This window comes from Neoarius graeffei, chromosome 2, assembly GCF_027579695.1.
Source record: "Neoarius graeffei isolate fNeoGra1 chromosome 2, fNeoGra1.pri, whole genome shotgun sequence".
NCBI lineage: Eukaryota > Metazoa > Chordata > Actinopteri > Siluriformes > Ariidae > Neoarius > Neoarius graeffei.
In genome coordinates this window covers 67,984,659-68,005,377 of record NC_083570.1, presented here as the reverse complement: position 1 = coordinate 68,005,377, position 20,719 = coordinate 67,984,659, and the positions used below count along the sequence as shown (strand labels likewise).

The 20,719-nt window shown below is 40.9% G+C and overlaps 1 protein-coding gene across 1 annotated transcript in view; it reads left to right on the top strand.

The window, feature by feature from the left end:
- Positions 1 to 20,719, top strand: part of wasla (WASP like actin nucleation promoting factor a) — a 140,276-nt gene that overhangs the window by 97,592 nt on the left and 21,965 nt on the right. The window contains exons 2-7 of the mRNA XM_060914775.1: positions 10,561 to 10,695; positions 10,834 to 10,920; positions 11,657 to 11,753; positions 15,956 to 15,979; positions 18,649 to 18,829; positions 19,088 to 19,130. Coding sequence (XP_060770758.1) covers positions 10,561 to 10,695; positions 10,834 to 10,920; positions 11,657 to 11,753; positions 15,956 to 15,979; positions 18,649 to 18,829; positions 19,088 to 19,130 — 567 coding nt within the window. The remainder of the gene's footprint in view (positions 1 to 10,560; positions 10,696 to 10,833; positions 10,921 to 11,656; positions 11,754 to 15,955; positions 15,980 to 18,648; positions 18,830 to 19,087; positions 19,131 to 20,719) is intronic.

Here is a 20,719-nt window from a genome sequence, read left to right as displayed (position 1 = left end):
GCATAAAGCCACCCAGTTTCGTTAAGATACGCCAAAGGGTGGCCGAGAAATGAGCAAACTTCCTGTTTTGCATATGCCAGCCAAATTTGATTGGCTGCCACGGCCAAACGCTTAAGAAATTCTAAAAACCGGGCATATTTCTTGTGCAGCTTAGACCCCAGTTGCCATGTACCACGTTTGGGAGAAATTTTCCAAAAATTGAGGGAGGAGAAGCATTTTAATTGATTTTCACATAATTCAAAATGGCGGAAAATCTACTGGGTGGAATATGAGGAGACAGGGCCCATTGGATTCCTTTTGACCCAAGCATTCCAGCCACACTAAGAATTTGATGATCAGACGTATGGTTCAAAAGTAACAAGCAGAAATGTACCTGCAATTTTGACCTGTTGGTGGCGCTAGAGAGTTTGAGGTGCTGAGTTGAAATTTGGTGACAAGATCCTTGAGGCAGCCTAGAATCAGTGTGCCAAGTTTAAAAACCTCTAGTCAGACGGTTCTATGCATTGCCATAGAATTTCATTGATTTTAACAAAATTCAAAATGGTGGAAAATCCTCAAGGCAGAATATGACGTCATAGGGTGCGGTGGATTCGGCTTGAGCCAAGGATTCCTGACATAGTGGAATTTTGTTTCTAGGCAAAACGCATCATGAGATATGAGCCAAAAGACATTTTTCCTAGTTATAGCGCCCCCTAGCAGCCAATTTGTTCCAAATTTTTTGCTGCCCTTTGGGGAGGGGTGTTGCATAAAGCCACCAAGTTTCGTTAAGATACGCCAAAGGTTCGCCGAGAAATGAGCACACTTCCTGTCTTGCATCTGCCAGCCAAATTTGATTGGCTGCCACGGCCAAACGCTTAAGAAATTCTAAAAACCGGGTATGTTTCTTGTGCAGCTTAGTCCCCAGTTGCCATGTACCAAGTTTGGGAGAAATTCTTCAAAAATTGTGGGAGGAGAAGCATTTTAATTGATTTTCACATAATTCAAAATGGCGGAAAATCTCCTGGGTGGAATATGACGAGACAGGGCCCCTGGATTCGTGGTGACCCAAGTATTCCAGCGATACTAAGATTTTGATGATCAGACGTATGGTTCAAAAGTAACAAGCAGAAGTGTACTTGCAACTTTGACCTGTTGGTGGCGCTAGAGAGTTTGAGGTGCTGAGTTGAAATTTGGTGACAAGATCCTTGAGGGAGCCTAGAATCAGTGTGCCAAGTTTAAAAACCTCTAGTCAGATGGTTCTATGCGTTGCCATAGAATTTCACTGATTTTAACAAAATTCAAAATGGCGGAAAATCCTCAAGGCAGAATATGACGTCATAGGGTGCGATGGATTCGTCTTGAGCCAAGGATTCCTGCCATAGTGGAATTTTGTTTCTAGACAAAACGAGTCATGAGATATGAGCCAAAAGACATTTTTCCTAGTTATAGCGCCCCCTAGCAGCCAATTTGTTCCAAATTTTTTGGGGCCCTTTCGGGAGGGGTGCTGCATAAAGGCACCAAGTTTCGTTAAGATAAGCCAAAGGGTGGCCGAGAAATGAGCACACTTCCTGTTTCGCATCTTTGCAGCCAAGTTTGATTGGCTGCCACGGCCAAACGCTTGTGAAATTCAAATCACCGGGTATAACTTTTGTGCAGGTTGGTCCAATTATGCTATCTTCCAAGTTTGGGAGAAATTGGTAAAAAATTGAGGGAGTTGAAACATTTTAATTGATTTTCACAAAATTCAAAATGGCGGGAAAAATATATGGGCGGGAAATGACGTCATGGGGTGCGTTGGATTCGTCTTGGCCCAAGGATTCCAGGGATACCAAGTTTTTGAAAATCAGACCAACGGTTCAAAAGTTACAAGCAGAAATGTACCTGGGACTTTGACCTGTTGGTGGCGCTAACGGGTTTGAGGTAGAGGCCTGAAATTTGGTGAGAGGAATGTTGAGAGTGTCTAGAATCAGTGTGCCAAATTTCACAACTTTTTACCAGACGGTTCTATGGGCTGCCATAGACTTGCAGAGGCGGAAGTGGACTGAATAATAATAATAATAATAATAATAATAATAATAATAATAATAAGAAACAATAGAATCACTATGGGTGCCTTCGCAGCTTTGCTGCTTGGCCCCCAATAATAAGAAACAATAGAATCACTATGGGTGCCTTCGCAGCTTCGCTGCTTGGCCCCCAATAATAATAATAATAATAATAATAAGAAACAATAGAATCACTATGGGTGCCTTCGCAGCTTCGCTGCTTGGCCCCAATAATAAGAAACAATAGAATCACTATGGGTGCCTTCGCAGCTTTGCTGCTTGGCCCCCAATAACTATAAGAAAACCTACAAACACATTAGGGGCCTTCGCCAGCTTCGCTGCTTGGCCCCTAAATATAGCTGCAAGCAGCAATCCGGGGCCAAGCAGTGTGACCCAGCCTAAGTTGCCATGGCAACAGAAAGAACTGACCAGGCAGACGGTCATAGGCACGCACAGGAAGTGTTTACAAGCAGGAATGTACCTCCAACCAGACGGTTAGAGGCATGCACGGCTTCACCGTCAAATTCGATTGACTGTGATGGCTGAAATTACTTCCAGTGTACTAGGTGTGTGTGTGTGTGTGTGTGTCTGTGCTAAAAGACTGCTGAGATATGAGCTCAATGATGTAAGAGCCAAAACACATTTTGGAAAGTTATAGCGCCCCCTAATGGCCAATGTGCACCAAATGTGGTATGGGCCATTTTGGAGGGGTGGTGCATAATCCCACCAAGTTTGGTTAAGAAAGGTCAAAGGGCTGCCGAGATATGAGCACACTTCCTGTTTCGCGTCTGCACAGCCAAATTTGATTGGCAGCCACGGCCAAACGCTTATGAAATTCGAAAAACCGGGTAAGTTTTTAGTGCAGCTTAGTCCAAAGTTGCCATCTACCAAGTTTGGAAGGAATTGGTCAAAAATTGAGGGAGGAGAAGCATTTTAATTGATTTTCACAAAATTCAAAATGGCGGAAAATATACCAGGCCGAATATGACGCCATAGGGTGCGTTGGATTCGGGTTGACCCAAGGATTCCAGCCATACTAAGATTTTGACGATCAGACATACGGTTCAAAAGTAACAAGCAGAAATGTACTTGCAACTTTGACCTGTTGTTGGCGCTAGAGAGTTTGAGATGCTGAGTTGAAATTTGCTGACAAGAACCGTGAGGCAGCCTAGAATCAGTGTGCCAAATTTGAAAACCTGTCGTCAGACGGTTCTATGGGTTTCCATAGAATTTCATTGATTTTAACAAAATTCAAAATGGCGGAAAATCCTCAAGGCAGAATATGACGTCATAGGGTGCGATAGATTCGACTTGACCCAAGGATTCCATAGGCAGTGGAATTTTGTTTCTAGCCAAAACGCATCATGAGATATGAGCCAAAAGACATTTTTCCTAGTTATAGCGCCCCCTAGCAGCCAATTTGTTCCAAATTTTTTGGGGTCCTGCATGGAGGGGTGTGGCATAAAGTCACCAAGTTTCGTTAAGATACGCCAAAGGGCGGCCGAAATATGAGCACACTTCCTGTTTGGCGTCTGCGCCGCCAATTTTGATTGGCTGCCACGGCCAAACGCTTATGAACTTCTAAAAACCGGGTAAGTTTCTTGTGCAGCTTAGTCCACAGTTGCCATCTACCAAGTTTGGGAGAAATTGGTCCAAAATTGAGGGAGGAGAAGCATTTTAAGTGATTTTCACAAAATTCAAAATGGCGGGAAAACTATATGGGCGGAAAATGACGTCATGGGGTGCTTTGGATTCGTCTTGACCCAAGGATTCCAGGGATACCAAGTTTTCGAAAATCGGACCAACGGTTCAAAAGTTACAAGCAGAAATGTACCTGCAACTTTGACCTGCTGGTGGCGCTAGAGGGTTTGGGCTGGGGACCTAAAAATTGTTGTGGGGAATGCTGAGACTGTCTCGAATGTGTGTGCCAAATTTGAGCATTTTCCTATGTGTGGTTCTATGGGCTGCCATTGACTTCCCATAGGAGAAGAAAGTTGAAATATAGCTGCAAGCAGCAATGCGGGGCCAAGCAGGGTGACCCAGCCTAAGTTGCCATGGCAACAGAAAGAACTGACCAGGCAGACGGTCATAGGCACGCACAGGAAGTGTTTACAAGCAGAAATGTACCTCCAACCAGATGGTTAGAGGCATGCACGGCTTCACCGTCAAATTCGATTGACTGTGATGGCTGAAATTACTTCAAGTGTACTAGGTGTGTGTGTGTGTGTGTGTGTGTGTGTGTGTGTGTGTGTGTGTGCTAAAAGACTGCTGAGATATGAGCTCAATTATATATGAGCCAAAACACATTTTGGAAAGTTATAGCGCCCCCTAATGGCCAAAGTGCACCAAATGTGGTATGGGCACTTATGGAGGGGTGGGGCATAATCCCACCAAGTTTGGTTAAGAAAGATCAAAGGGCTGCCGAGAAATGAGCACACGTCCTGTTTCGCGTCTGCACATCCAAGTTTGATTGGCAGCGACGGCCAAACGCTTAGGAAATTCTAAAAACCGGGTAAGTTTTTTGTGCAGCTTAGTGCAACGTTGCCATCTACCAAGTTTGGAAGGAATTGGTCAAAAATTGAGGGAGGAGAAGCATTTTAATTGATTTTCACATAATTCAAAATGGCGGAAAATATACAAGGCGGAATATGACGGCATAGGATGCGTTGGATTCGTTTTGACCCAAGGATTCCAGCGATACACAGATTTTGACGATCAGACATACGTTTCAAAAGTAACAAGCAGAAATGTACATGCAACTTTGGCCTGTTGTTGGCGCTAGAGAGTTTGAGGTGGTGAGTTGAAATTTGCTGACAAGAACCTTGAGCCAGCCTAGAATCAGTGTGCCAAATTTGAAAACCTGTCGTCAGACGGTTCTATGGGTTTCCATAGAATTTCATTGATTTTAACAAAATTCAAAATGGCGGAAAATCCTCAAGGCAGAATATGACGTCATAGGGTCCGATAGATTCGTCTTGACCCAAGGATTCCATAGGCAGTGGAATTTTGTTTCTAGCCAAAACGCATCATGAGATATGAGCCAAAAGACATTTTTCCTAGTTATAGCGCCCCCTAGCAGCCAATATGTTCCAAATTCTTTGGGGTCCTTCATGGAGGGGTGGGGCATAAACCCACCAAGTTTCGTTAAGATACGCCAAAGGCCGGCCGAAATATGAGCACACTTCCTGTTTGGCGTCTGCGCCTCCAATTTTGATTGGCTGCCACGGCCAAACGCTTATGAAATTCTAAAAACCGGGTAAGTTTCTTGTGGAGCTTAGTCCAAAGTTGCCATCTACCAAGTTTGGGAGAAATTGGTCCAAAATTGAGGGAGGAGAAGCATTTTAATTGATTTTCACAAAATTCAAAATGGCGGGAAAACTATATGGGCGGAAAATGACGTCATGGGGTGCTTTGGATTCGTCTTGACCCAAGGATTCCAGGGATACCAAGTTTTTGAAAATCGGACCAACGGTTCAAAAGTTACAAGCAGAAATGTACCTGCAACTTTGACCTGCTGGTGGCGCTAGAGGGTTGGGGGTGGGGACCTAAAAATTGTTGTGGGGAATGCTGAGACTGTCTAGAATGTGTGTGCCAAATTTGAGCATTTTCCTATGTGTGGTTCTATGGGCTGCCATTGACATCCCATAGGAGAAGAAAGTTGAATAATAATAATAATAATAATAATAATAAGAAAACCGACAAACTCATTAGGGGCCTTCGCCAGCTTCGCTGCTTGGCCCCTAATAATAATAATAATAATAACTATAAGAAAACCGACAAACTCATTAGGGGCCTTCGCCAGCTTCGCTGCTTGGCCCCTAATAACTATAAGAAAACCTACAAACACATTAGGGGCCTTCGCCAGCTTCGCTGCTTGGCCCCTAATAATAATAATAATAAGAAAACCTACAAACACATTAGGGGCCTTCGCCAGCTTCGCTGCTTGGCCCCTAATTAACTTGTGCACCAAATTATAGGGTTTTTTTTGGTTTGTTTTTTCTTTTATTTTTTTAATTAAAGATGTATGCTGTAAATTCTGCCACAGAAAAAGACAGTTCAAAGAAATTACTGAAAGCCCAAATATTGCCATGACATTCATGTCACTGTATGTAAACTTCTGACCACAACTGTAGGGTTTTCGGTTTTTTTCCTCCTTCACCTCTGAAAAAAATAGCATTGTTTTAAGCCAGATGCTCACTACACAGATCAGATTTTTCCGGAGTAACAAAGAATATACAGTTGTTGTCAGATGTTTACGTACAGTCGTCATGTACGTGAATATCATGTCAATATCAGGCTTTCAGTGATTTCTTTGAACTGTTCTATTTTCCGGGTACAGCATACATCTTTCATTTAGAAGCAGCAAGAATTTAGTGCACAAGTTTTAATTTATTTTTGGGTTTCTGAAACTGGAACAGGGTGAAAAATTATAATTGCAGCACACCTAATATTTGGTTAAATGTCCTTTAGCGAGTTTCACCTTGACCAGACACTTTCGATAGCCATCAGTAAGCTTCTGGCAGAATTCTGGTTGGATATTTCACCACTCTCCTTGGCAGAACTCAATTAAATTTGTTGGTTTTTGGGGCACAGACCTGACTTTTAAGCCCAATCCACGTATTTTCAATGGGATTGAGGTCAAGACTTTGGGAAGGCCATTCCAAAAACTTCACGTTAACCTGTTTTCCATAGCCTGTTTGGAGTCATTGTCCTGTTTGAACACCCAGTTTTGTTCAATTTTCTGATGGCTTGCAGTTGTGCTGAAAAATTTTGAGGTAGTCCTGCTCATTCATTATTCCATCCACTTTGTAGAATGCACCAGTTCCACTGGCAGCAAAACAACCCCAGAGCATGATGCTCCCACCACCATGCTTAACAGTTGGTACAGTGTTCTTGTAGTTGAATGCCTCACGTTTATTCCTCCAAACATACCGCGATGGTCACGTTGGTCGTTGTGGCCAAACTTTTTTTTCTCATATCTGACCATAAAACTTTCCTACAGAAGGCTTTTTCTTTGTCCCTGTGGTCAGCTGCAGTCAGCTTGAAGGTGTCTGTTTTAGAGGAAGGGCTTCTTTCTCGGTTCTTTCTTTCTTAGCTCAACTTGCTTGAGTGTAGACATGGACACTGGTGTTCCAGCAGCTTTCCGTTCATGGCAGGCCTGTATCTTGGTGGTTCTTGGGTCATTCCTGACCATCTGAATCAGTTTCCTCTCAGCTGAGAGTGACAGTTTAGGTCTTCTTCCAGCGAAGTGGCTGCACCTCCCAATATCTTGTACTTGTTCAATTGTGTGAACTGATCCTGGAATCTGCAGTTGTTTAGAAATGGCTCAAAGAGACATTCCTGACTTTGTGTAAATCTGTGTTCCTGTTTCTCAGATCTGCACTGAGCTCCTTGAACTTTCCCCATCGTACTGTGTGTTGGTCAATCCAATGAATGCTGTCAAACAAACCCTTTATGTTGGCACAGAGAAGCTACCAGCTGTAGTCAATCATCACCACTAGCAGGAAGTTAAGAAGCCTTGGCTTTGGCAAGTTGAGACATTTGGGAACTTTCAGCACCACTGAATTACTAATCTAAGTGGATTTGTGTAAACTTCTGACCGTGTGTTGACTTCGTAAAACCCAAAATAAATTAAAGCTTGTCTCTTTCGAGTAAAAATGTACGTTTTATGATCATTCTGCCACAGAAAAATAGCAATTCAAAGAAATCAGTGAAAGCCCAATATTGCCATGACGAGTGTATGTAAACTTCTCATCGCAACCGTATCAGATATTTTTATTTGAGAAAATAATGTAAATTTCCAACACTTTTGCTATATGAACTTATTCTTGTTGATTATTTTGCCATTTCCTCGTTCTCTGTCCATATTCTATAGGCTTAACTCGATCGCATCAATAAACTGTGTTCCCTCAAGGTATTCATATTATTTCACTATAAACAATCAGTTTGTCACTAAGCAGAAACATCCAACTGAAAACATGGAACACAATCCTGATGATCAGCAAAACTGCGTGAAAACAGCAGAAGTTTAGGGAAACAGTAATGTTCAACGAGCACCTGAAAAGGTAAACATCCTGTGGCCAGTGTGTTTGCTACCTTAACTTCATAAGGCGAGTTGACTCGCGTTAACATGACCATTAACAATACGACCAATAACATGCAAGTTACTCACATAAGGGTCAAAGTAACTTTCAGTAAGTGGTGGAGAAATGTGGCAGTGAAAAACTCAGTCCAGTAGAAATATTATCTGATGACAAATGATAATCATCTATAAAGTGTTATTGCCATCATTTACGCAAGCATTTAGGTTTAGTGCCACATGGATCATTTTTATTACTTCCAAGGTTCTGCTCGGTCATTTAATCAAATCTGCAGAGCTTCTAGGACCTGACTGCTGGTAGACAGATCTTTGTTCTTAAAGAAGGATGAAAATAGGGAGTTTAAAGGAACATCCAGTCTGCTGATGAGTAAATATTGAGTTTTGATCTCTTGAGATTTAGTGAGATGATGCCCCCACAGAAATGTCTTTCATGGTCCATGAATTCTTGTGCTGATTTTATTTAATTAAAATAAATTGCACTTTATTTTTAAGAAAATCTTTTAACATGAGGAAATTAGTAGTAGTCGTAGTTTTAGTAATAACACATTTGAATGGTGCAATCAGTTGACGCTTTAATTTCATGCTCTATATTTATGACCTCAGTATGATGTTACAACAGAACATCCTGTATCCGAAGTAATAGCCAGGATATAAGAAGCACATTTTAAATGAAAAATCTGTGGGATGGTGCCGGGTGTCAGAGTTAAAACATGCTACCAGACAAAATTAAAGTTATTCTTATATTTGCAACTTGTTGCTCATGATTAATAACCAAAATTTAGATGGATAAAAACGGCTTGTGTGGTCCTAGACTGCAGATAGTCAGCCTAGATATTAACATATATCCTGTTCTACAGGGTCGCAGGCAAGCTGGAGCCTATCCCAGCTGACTACGGGCGAAAGGCGGGGTACACCCTGGACAAGTCGCCAGGTCATCACAGGGCTGACACATAGACACAGACAACCATTCACACTCACATTCACACCTACGGTCAATTTAGAGTCACCGGTTAACCTAACCTGCATGTCTTTGGACTGTGGGGGAAACCGGAGCACCCGGAGGAAACCCACGCGGACACGGGGAGAACATGCAAACTCCACACAGAAAGGCCCTCGCCGGCCACGGGGCTCGAACCCGGACCTTTATTATAAATAATTTCTATCCACGTTCACTGGATATGAGCAGTCGCGCGCTCTGATTGGCTACTCTACTACTAGGCTATCGGCTCATATACCGTGAGTATAGAAAAAAAAATGGTGGAGTGTGTTGCTGAACCAACCGAGGATGAAATAAAAAGTACTCGAAAACAAAACCCCCAAAAATAAAAAGGGCAACAAAATATGGAATAAAATTTTAATAAGGACGTTGTGCTAATTTTTCAATAATTATCGCATTTTTCACAAATGGCTACTGTCATTTCACCGGTTTGTTTCCTTTCTAAGCAGAAATGATTTTTCGGGCATTTTGTATAAAGTTTTTATTTATTGAATTTGCAAAAAATAAAAATTGTTTCTCAAAATCCAGTGAATGTGAATGGAATAAAAGTTATTCCACTCAATCTCATCCGACATGGCTTATCGCTAACTCGGTGCTATGCAACTCCTCAGCTATCAGCTCATGTAAGACCCGATTTCGTGCAATAACTTTTTTTTTTTTTTTTCACGAGCCGGTTTCCATCAAATCCTGCGCTCTGATTGGCTGGCAAGCGGGTCCGTATCCTACGGTATGGACCCCGGTTATGGACCTCTGGCGACTCGCTCTTTCACAACAACAACAAAAAACATCGTAGCAATTTTTGTCGATTTATTTTCACATTTCTCAGGAGAATAGCATTAATTTTACAGCATGGATGGTGATAACGACAGTCTTCACAGCGAAAGCGAGTTTTACAGCCCTGAGGAAGACAACATAAAAGAAAACATTTCAGGAGAAAGCTAAAAACCTGTAACCGTTGCTAACACTGAGCAAAAAAAAATGGCTGAATCCTGAATGACTCAATTTTGTATTTAGGGGACTACATAGGTGGCAAAATGTAGTTTATTATTTTTTTTCCTGCCATGGAAGTGCACTTGTATACCGAGGAGGAAGCCATTTGCATTACAGCCGTGAATGAGAATTCAAAACGGTGGCTCGGCTCAGTTTTCCTTTTCGGGCGCTCTCGTTTTCTGTTAGAATTTGGTAAAGAAAAAAATAAATATATTATTTACCAGCTTAAGGTTGGTCCGTATGGTGAAATACCGTGACCTCAGCCTGGAATACTGACCTCGGCCCAGAGGGCCTCGCTCAGTACTTTTTAAGACCTCGGTCACAGTATTTCACTATACGGACCTCCCAGCTGGCAAATAACATATGTATGAAAATAAAATATTGTCTGACTGAAGTTGACTCTAGTTTGTAGCTTTGTTTGACTGGAAGCTCTGCTTGTGTTTTGGCAGACTCTGTGCTCAGCAGTGGTGCAGGTGTATGCCGCCGACAGAGGGCCGTCTTGGAGCAAACGATGCTGTGGCGTGGCCTGCTTGGTGAAAGACAACCCTCAGAGGTCTTATTTCATCCGTGTGTTTGATATTAAGGTGAGTCTGCTGCAGATATCTCCCAGGCTTTAGGTGTGTGTGTGTTGTGAAATTCCAGATCATGACTGTAGCACATATGCATAAATATACAGGGATGGAGCATGACGTTCATTTGTTCTTTTTTGTTTTGTTCTGTAGGATGGAAAAACAAAGTTTGAGCAGGAGCTGTACACTAATTTTACAAGCAATAGTTCAAGACCTTACTTTATTACATTTCCAGGGGATGTAAGTCCTGTTTGCTTCTAATCATGCTCTTACCTCACTAAGCTTTCCAGATTAAACCGTTCTCTACTTCCTCTTTTAGATGATTGCTAGTCACATGGTCTACTGTGCGTTTGTATACTATATTTTTATACCATGCTACTTTCCTATTTTATGGTGTTTTATTACCTTTTATCATTAACTGATGGTGTTGTAATCAGTTTTAAAGCACACCTTTCACTCGTATCTTTTTGGGCAGCAGTTTTATGATTAACAGCTTCAGGAGTGACTTGAGCTATTTAATCACAGTGGCGTTTCTCAGTGTAGATAAAAGGAACGGTGACTGAAATCTGTGTCCACAATAAAACTGTAATATGGCGGTCTGTCTGTGAAATAGCTATTATGCCTAACCAGCATTATCAGCAAGCGAAATGAAGATGTGAATGACTAAGCAAAGCTCTGTGGTTCAGCGGTTTATGCTTGCTTTTGGTCCTGAAAGAAGTCCTGCAAGTGATTACAAACCACTGAAACCAAAATAAAATGTATTATTTAGTGAGCTTTTACATTAAACGTTTTTACACGCTGTTCTGTTTCACCATGCCTCGTCAGTTAGTTCTTATCAAAACATCGACAGCGCTTTGCGGAATACACGCGTCCTACGTTTTATAACTTTGGAGTGTTGTTTTAAATTTTTCCGCTGCCTGTGTCTTGATCTCTAGTACAGAACATGTGTAGTCTGACTGTACTTTGTGCTTTGCAGTCCTGCCAGATCGGCCTGAATTTTGCTAATGAAGAGGAAGCAAAACGATTCCGCGTTGCCCTTAATGAGCTCCTCAGCAGACGACAGAAGAAAACCGGTGATTATGCCAGTCTTTCTTTGTGCTTCTTGAATTTCTCATTTTTATCCTTTGTAAACAAGCGTCACATGCTCTTTTTTTTTTTTTTAAGTTCCTGTCCACTTCATATACTTTTCACATATAAATATCCTCATACAGTATTTGTGATGCTGGCACATCTAGGAGTGTGTGATGATCTAGCGTAATAAATAAATCTGACAATGTACCCTTGCTTTATGCTCTATAAATATTGATGAGTTGTCATAAAATATTAGTGCATGCACAATGCTTAAATATACGATCAAAAAAAATTTAATAGCTTGGACAATAGCATAGCGGGTAGCACTAACTTTTTTTTTTTTTTTCACGATGCAATAAGCCAGATCTGATCCTCCAGAGTAAACTTTTCACAAAACAAACCTGAATCTGAAAAAATCATTGCTGTCTGATCCTCACACACGCACACAGAGTACTGTGCAAAAGTGTTAGGCCCCCTATTTTATTTTATTGTTTTTTTTGAACTTTTGTTATAGATTTCTATTCTATTTTGACTTCTACATTATCGAGTCAGTACAAAAACATTTTAGAGTTCCAAACGTTTGTTTTCCAACCCAAACTTAAATGTTACGGGGGGGGGGGAGATTGTATCTGAGCAGCATATTACATAAGCGACCACTTTAAGATTAAAAAAGAAAACATAATGAAGGCTACTGGGTTTTGCTGCAAAATTAAGACGTGAGTGTGACAGTGTCCAGAAGAACTGTGTCTGGTTCTGTAAGATGCTCAGTAAAACCTACAGCTCATTTCCTTATAAAACTGCACTCATTGTACCAGACTTGTATACACACACAGATACTTTTTATTTATTTATAAAAGCAAAGGATCATCTCACATCTAATATTGTCTTTTTCATTTATTATGGCTTACTGCTGGCTTTTTTTTTTTATAAAGTTGAAACATTTCATTATTTTTAAGCCATCTTTGGTCTACAGCGTTCCTGTACATGTGCCAAAGACTTTTGCACAGTACTGTGTGGGGGGTGGTGGTGGAAAATATATAATTCCTACCAACTGATATGCCTATTGCTAATCGTTCATATTTTGATATGCTAGTTTTCTGTTTTTATGAGGAACAGTAAATGAAACTAGTTGGGGGGGGGGAAATCCCCAACAAATGGTTGCTCAAGTTAAAGGTCTCAGAATAGCTAAATAATCTCCAAACAAAGCCAGTCAACATTAGAAACAGTCTCTGTTTGCTTGAGATTATTTTTTAGCGTTACTGAGTATGGATGAGTTCTAATATTTGATTAATTATATAATCAGTAGTGGCTCATGATCATAGTTTTTGGTTGGGCAGGACAACATTAAAATAAACATGGCTTCAAAAAATTAAGTTGAGAACCCCTTATTCTATAAGCTATGATCTCGTGCATTTTTAGAGCAACTCCATAATAGGCAGTTGAGTATATAAGTCATCCAGCAGAGTCTAGCAGCTTATTTTGAGTGGGTTGAGATGCACCTTCTACAAGAACCATTTAAAATACCTGCAACTAATCCAGAAAATTTGGGATTTGGAAAAGGGAGACATCTTTTTCTTTTCCTCTGCCTTTGTTTGGTGATAAAAGATTTCACGTGTATTTCTGACGTATGGACGTTATCCACTCCATAGTCCCCTTTTTCTGTCCAAGTCTTTGCAATATATCTTACAGTAGAAATGTGCTTGGTGCACTTCAGTGTTACCATTTTGGAGTATTTTTAAGCCAATCTGGCAACCCTGTTGTTAACAGTCCTGTCTAGTCCTGCTCTTTGACTGAAAATGTTAATAGAGGGAGCATGTGTGATTCCCTGCCTCAGTGGATCTCTACTGGGGCAGTAAGTATTCTGACCCACAGTTGCAAGATCTATAAAGGTGAGCAAGTCAAAAGAAAATCAGCTTGTGTCTGTCAAATAACATTATTGTTAAATATCGTTGGTCACTCAAAAGGGGCAATTAGTATTAGGGATCGACCGATATGTTTTTTTCAGGGCCGATACCGATACCGATTATTATGGAATTGGGATGCCGATAACCGATATGTGCAACCGATAAATGTAAACATTATAATTCACATGAAATTAAACATAGCACACACTGACACAGACCTTCATATCCATGAAATGTATGTTTAATTGTAAAATTGAACATGAAATTTTGTGCAGGGAGATGCCAGCAGCATTTGTACAATAAAGTCAAACATTAGTTAGAATAAAATGAGAAATAAAATAATAATAAAATAAATATTCACCAATTAAAAAAAAAAATCACTCCCTACTATATTACAGCTCACCATTTTCAGTGGAAAATAAATGAAAATACACTCTGGATTCTTTTACACTAAGAACTAAGTAAGACTTACCAACTTCAAGTAGTTTTTAAATAACAAATCAAGTGTAGGGAGCTGCCTGCAGCATTTTTTAAAAAGTAAAATCAAACATAAAGTAGGCTATCACTCCCTATTATGTAACAACTTAACAAGTAACCATCTACATTCTAATGCTTTTAATGCCCAAGCCTAATATTCCCAATTTAGGAGGATTATATTGTAGTGAAGGAAGCATTACATGTTGTTTCAGCGAGACTAGTTGGTTGTAGGCTAATTCTAGTGCTTCCTTCCATAAGCTAAGTTTGCCTGGCTACACAGATGCAAATGGACAATTTTAACGAGTAGTAGATGAAGAATGTAAAATAATGATGTTGTGCTTTTGCAACTTGTGTGTTTGTGACTTATTGCGGCAAAAGCAGCGTGTCCTTACCTTGAAGTGGGATCTGCTTCTGCCCGAGTGCCCGTACGGCCGCCTTGAAACAGTTCACAGCGTTTAGCTACGCATGTTGATTGGCTGTATCCCTTGTGCCGCTTCTGCCCGAGTGCCCGTACGGCCGCCTTGAAACAGTTCACAGCGTTTAGCTACACGTGTCGATTGGCTATATCTCTTGTGCCAAACAAATCAGATGTTGTGGTGGGCGGGACCGTGTTCTTGAACTCAGAGGCGAGTGCAGGAAAGGACGTGCAGTGACAGTCGCGTTAGGAACAAAATGGCTGCAAAAAGGCATGTTATCAGCATATCGGTGGAAATTATGGCCGATACCGATAACCTTAAAAATGCAGAATATCGGCCCGATATATCGGCCAGGCCGATTATCGGTCAACCCCTAATTAGTATTTCAGTGTAATTTGGGAAAGCCATGGCCTAATGGTTAGAGAAACAGCTTTGGGACCAAAAGGTCACTGGTTTGATTCCCTGGACCAGCAAGATTGGCTGAAGTGCCCTTGAGCAAGGCCCCTTAATCCCCAACTGCTCTGGCAAGACTGATGGCGTACCTTGTCTGATTAGCCAAAGAAGAACTGATGATGTGATTATGAGTTTGGGCAGGAGCCCGGCCAAAACAAACAAAATGTCTGGAGTTGTGAATGAGGATTTTATGAATATTTGTTGAACAGCCAGTATAAATGGAGCAGTTCTGCCCCACACACTCCTATGGATGAGCCGCCACTGTATATAATTATTTATTTTTGAATTGATGAGGTGAAACGCCTACACCACAACGAACTTAAACCTTTATAAATGTTTTATATTTTGTGTGGCTTCATTTACTTTTTTGCCCCTTAGAGACAAGTTGTTATTCCATTTCCTTGGGCTGTAGAATTAATTCTGCAGACTAAGAAAATGACTGTCCTTCTCCTGTCACAATCTCACACGCACACGCGCACATTCGCTGTTTCGCTCTGTCTTCTTTTTTTCTCCCGTGTGGCTTATGTCCAGTTCTTCCTGCTGTGTTCTGCATGCTGGGCTTTGAAGTTTGAGGTTTTCTGTGTATGGAGCGTCTTTCAGACGGGGCTCCATGCTTACTGTCACTTATCATTAGACCTGTTCTTCCTATTCTCACCCCTCTCTGACTGTATGTTATGAGCTTTTTGGTTTTTGTTCCCCGAAAACCAATCATGTCTGTAATACAATAAAATCAGAGGCGAGATTTGATCTTGCCTCATAAATGTGCAGTAGTATTCATGTACCTGAATACTTCGTCAACTCTAGTTTTCTTACAGATGTCTCTCAGTCTGATCCTTTAACAAACTAACTTCGCACTCAGAAAATATCACCTGACTTCTAATTCCCTTTCTGCTGAAAAGTTCTAACGTTTGAGTCACCCCCAATATTTTAACATTGTTAATTTTGTTTTTGCAGAGAAAAGACGTGACCCAACAAATGGTATGTGTTCTAGTACTTGCATTCAATGCTAATTTTTTTTAATTTTGAATGTTCTTTATTTCAGGAGTTGTTCCTATAGTGGCACAAATATTCAGAAATACAGTGAAACAAATAGAAAAAAAACCTCTCCTACTTGTACAAGACTTGGATAAGTCTTCAGCCCTGTTGTTTTATATAATGCATACTCTTTATATATACCTATATACAGTTGATAATAAAAATTGACTAAACATTTGGTTTTCTTTATGGTTGAAGACGTTTACCTCGAACTAATATGGCACCAGCTGGGGATGCCAAATTCAGTATCGTTGCCCCAAGTTAGCGCTGTGATCTGCCCAGAAAACCTCAAACATCACCATCTTCATTCATCTCAATACAGTGTGCTGTTAATAGCATGGGGGGAAAAAAACCCTATTTCCATATGTCTCATCAACCAAACATGTATTCTATGAGCGATGTGCTGTTTGGCATTAAAAGTCAGTATTGATGGAGAGGAAAGACTCGAGCAGGCTGACTAATGTTCAGGATGTTACAGGCACTCGAAGTGTTGGAGTGTAACATCGCAGACTGTAACTGGGACAGAATGGAGAATCATTTCTTATGAGTTCTTCTCAGAACATTATGGTTTATTTCTGAACTTGTTTTTTACCCAAAATGTGTTGTTTTTTTGTTTTTAAGGGAAAAGCTACATTATCTACAATCTAATTTAATCCCCTGATGGAAGGAAGGAATTTCTCATCTTCCTTTATTTCCAAAGATGGCCTCCAGTGTCCTCTTTTTAAATAAGAATCCTTGCCATCTTCTTAACTCTTTTTCAGCCAAGCATAATGAAATTAAACTTGACTTGAAGTGTGTTAGGTTTGTCTAATTATGGAGCGCACCCAGTTTGTCTTCTGTAATGTGAAATTATATTTCTTTTTCTTTGTTGGTTTAAGGTTTACAAAAGCCACTGAGCTTTTCTGGTACATGCGGTTAGTCTAGCCAAGCATTTGGTCTAATAAAATGTATCGTGTTCAGAATATATCTCGTCCAAAGCCCACGTCCAGATATACGTTCATACATTTGGCAAGTGTTTTTGGTGTGTGGTAGAGCTAAGTATTTTTGTAGTACTCCAACTTACAGACTTGTTCAATGTTAACTTGAGTACAGGGAAGCTAGATCTAGATCTATGGGATTTTTTCTAACTGAATAGCCTTGAGCTGGAAAAAGTGTTAGGAGAAATAACAGGTGCACAGGGCTTTCATAATAACCTGATATAAAATGTTCACACGCGCGCACACAGGTTGTTTTGTTGGCATCTAATCTTCCTGTTTAACTGCAGCTCAGCATTATTCTTGTCTTTCTGGGTGTGCTGGGAAGCAGTGCAAAGTTAAACCAGGCTTATCTCCACATCTGTTATTACATCCAAAAGCACTACAGGTCTCTGGCATTATTCTTTTAGCTGTAATTTCTACAAGTTTATCTGTAGATGTACTGAATTGGGCTTAGTCACTGGCATACACTTGTGACGGTCGTTGTCCAACACAAAGCTGAAAGTTGTTTATACCATCATGGTGAGCTGTGCTTTATAGGCTGGAGTGTGGTGTGACACCACCTTGAGAAACACCATACCTATACTGGAGCTCGAACTCGGGTCCCATCGGACTTTTTCCACATGCTGGTTAGCAGAACAGTAAATTAAGTCAATTCTTACTGGGAGATGACGACCAAGTGTAGTGTAAATAACCTCCATTAATGCTTATGTCCTTTGTTACTTTCTATCCATGCTCTGCTCCAATGAAATATGAGATTTCCCTACTTCCATCATTTATTAGTCTCTGTACATCCTGTGTCATCAACAGCCAAAGGCTAACTCTGGTACAGTGCATCAGATGGAAACATTTATGTTAAAAACTGTACATGGTCCCCTACAAATAAAATGACATAATAATAATTAGATTTGACCTTGGTACACGTTCTTACAGAGCATATGCTATTTGTGGTCCTCCTCTTTTTTTTTTCGAGCCCTGTTTTTCCTGCGCGTATACACACACACACAGGTCTTGACAAAAGGATTGTACACATTATTTAATACAGATTCTAAATAAATCATGTAACTGGAATAAATATGAAAACTCATAGGATGGCATTTGATGATTCTGGTTCGGCACGCGTAATACTGCCCCCTTGTGGACACTTTCTGTAGAAACATGACTTCAAACTTGCACCCAGTGCCTGCACATGTGCATAGGTTTGCAACTCATAAATCACCCCTAGACTTTGCCAGTACTAATGTCGTCATTTTACGAATCATTCAACAATTTCTCTCTTGTTGGCTTTGTGACATAAAAAGTCAGGAAGTAAATTTTTGGAAATTGGGATTTTTTTTTTTTAAATAAATTACAAAAACAAGAATCTGTGTCCTGAACTATCGCCAAGTTGCTTTAAACGGAGATAAAATGAAAGTTTGCATTGTCAGGCATGTGCGTGTGTGTTGAGATGCACTGTTGGCTGTGGATGGCTTGTAGAACACCCCCTCAGTGTCTGTGCATGGAAAGAATAAGTTGTTGTTGGCAACACAAATTCTGAGAGCTCAGCTGGCAGGACTGTCTCCCTGCTCAGCAATATGAATAACAGACCTGGGATTTATATGATGATCTAGCTAACATTCTTTTATGTGCTGTTTCCAGGGCCCACGTTGCCAATGGCGACAGTGGACATCAAGAACCCAGAAATTAACAATGTGAGCTTCCATAACAATTCCCACATGAACAACATGGTGCATAGTAGCCTTAACAAGAAAGAGAAGAAGGTGAAAGGCAAGAGGAAGAAACTGACAAAGGCTGACATCGGGACTCCCAGCAATTTCCAGTAAGTCCCCCCCTGTTTTTGTTTGTTTGTTTCGTGGACCAGCATCTGGGCCACCTTAAGGTGTCTTGTTCAGGTTTTGCGTGCTTGAGTGTATTATGTATGCACATAAAGGAGTTTGTGCTGGTTGTTAATCTGTGGTTATGATGTGTATATAAAATGGCTGAATTGATGGGACAAAGGAATATCTATTCTGTCTGCTCTGATTTATCTTGCTGTATCCAAAAGTACTAACTCGGGTTCTCTCATGTCGCTTAACAGACACATCGGTCATGTCGGCTGGGACCCGAACACAGGCTTCGATGTAAGTATCGCAACAAGGGTTTGCTCTGTCACTTGTGCTCACCCTCACACATGCATGCATACTGAAGTGGCCCTTTTTTAGAACACAATGCCGACCTGTGTGGCAGTGGCATGTCAGTGTGTGAATGGCCTTGTGTTCACACAAGCTCTGCTCTAATTCTGTTACACACATACACGCACTCATCCCACGTGGCAAAGGGCATATTTAAGCAATATCGCACGAGAGGGAGTGCTGTTGTACTGAATATCAGCACGGTTGTGATTCCGTCATCGCTAACCAACAGCATGACCTCAGGTGTGGTTTATATATTGCTTCTATACGACAAGTTCTACAAACAAACTAATATTCAGGAAGTGATATTTTTGGACGCAATATGGCCATTCTGTTTATTTTTGCTTCACTCACAGAAACAGATCTTGAAGCCCCACACTCTTTATAGCCCGTCAGCTAGCAAGCTATCTCGCTCACGTTAGTTTGTCCGTTCCAGTTAAAGGTGCTTCCAGTGAAATTGGTCTCCTTTCTTCCTTTTCATCTTTATCGGACAAGGTTTAATATTTCATGGATATTTCATAAATAGTTCGTATTTCATTTGCCATGCCTGCTGACGTTGCTAACATTACCGTCGTAAAGGTTTTAAAGTAGGAAGTGGAATTTTACATGCGGGACACAGACGAGCCAACTGATGCACACAGTGAAACGTCCCAGTGCTGTTTTGCGAAATATCAGCACAGATACAGGACGCTTCGTCCAACGACCGTTTCGTCTAATAGTTAAGGCCTTTCGTCCAAAGCCTTTTTCGTACGCACTATCAATTATTCTATGCTTCAGATATTTGGGTTTGTTTTTTTTTTTTGAAAAAAGGAGGAATTCTCAACAGAATTTGATCGAAGCAAAACGCATTTTTGCAGCATGTAGTTTAACCAACCGCCACTTGCCAAACGCGAGTTGTGAACTCTAATGGCGAGTAAAGATCGCCCCAGACTCACCTTTCTTGGCGAGTGTGTTCAAAACAATGGGCTCCTACCTAGTATTCATGTAAAATCCAAGAAATATTCGACAAAAACTCCGTCCTCACACAGGACTCTCGGGCGCGCTCCGGACTGCGCACGTGTGCCTTACTAAGACTGGCTGTATGATGAATTAAACGGCTTCACTGGACTCAAAGCTCGGAGAGCAGCCTGTAATGATAAGGGTCGCTTGTTTTACTTTACACTGTTTTCCGCTTCGGTCTAATTCTATTGAGAATTCTTCTTTAGGATTGGTTTAAAAATATACAGCAATTTGTCGCACTTATTGTCACCTCATTATCATTAGGCATTTGTTTCCATTTATTACAGGGAGACGCAGTCATAAACCTGCACTCCCTTAAATTAATAAAATACTTCTCATCTCATTATCTGTAGCCGCTTTATCCTGTTCTACAGGGTCGCAGGCGAGCTGGAGCCTATCCCAGCTGACTACGGGCGAAAGGCGGGGTACACCCTGGACAAGTCGCCAGGTCATCACAGGGCTGACACATAGACACAGACAACCATTCACACTCACATTCACACCTACGCTCAATTTAGAGTCACCAGTTAACCTAACCT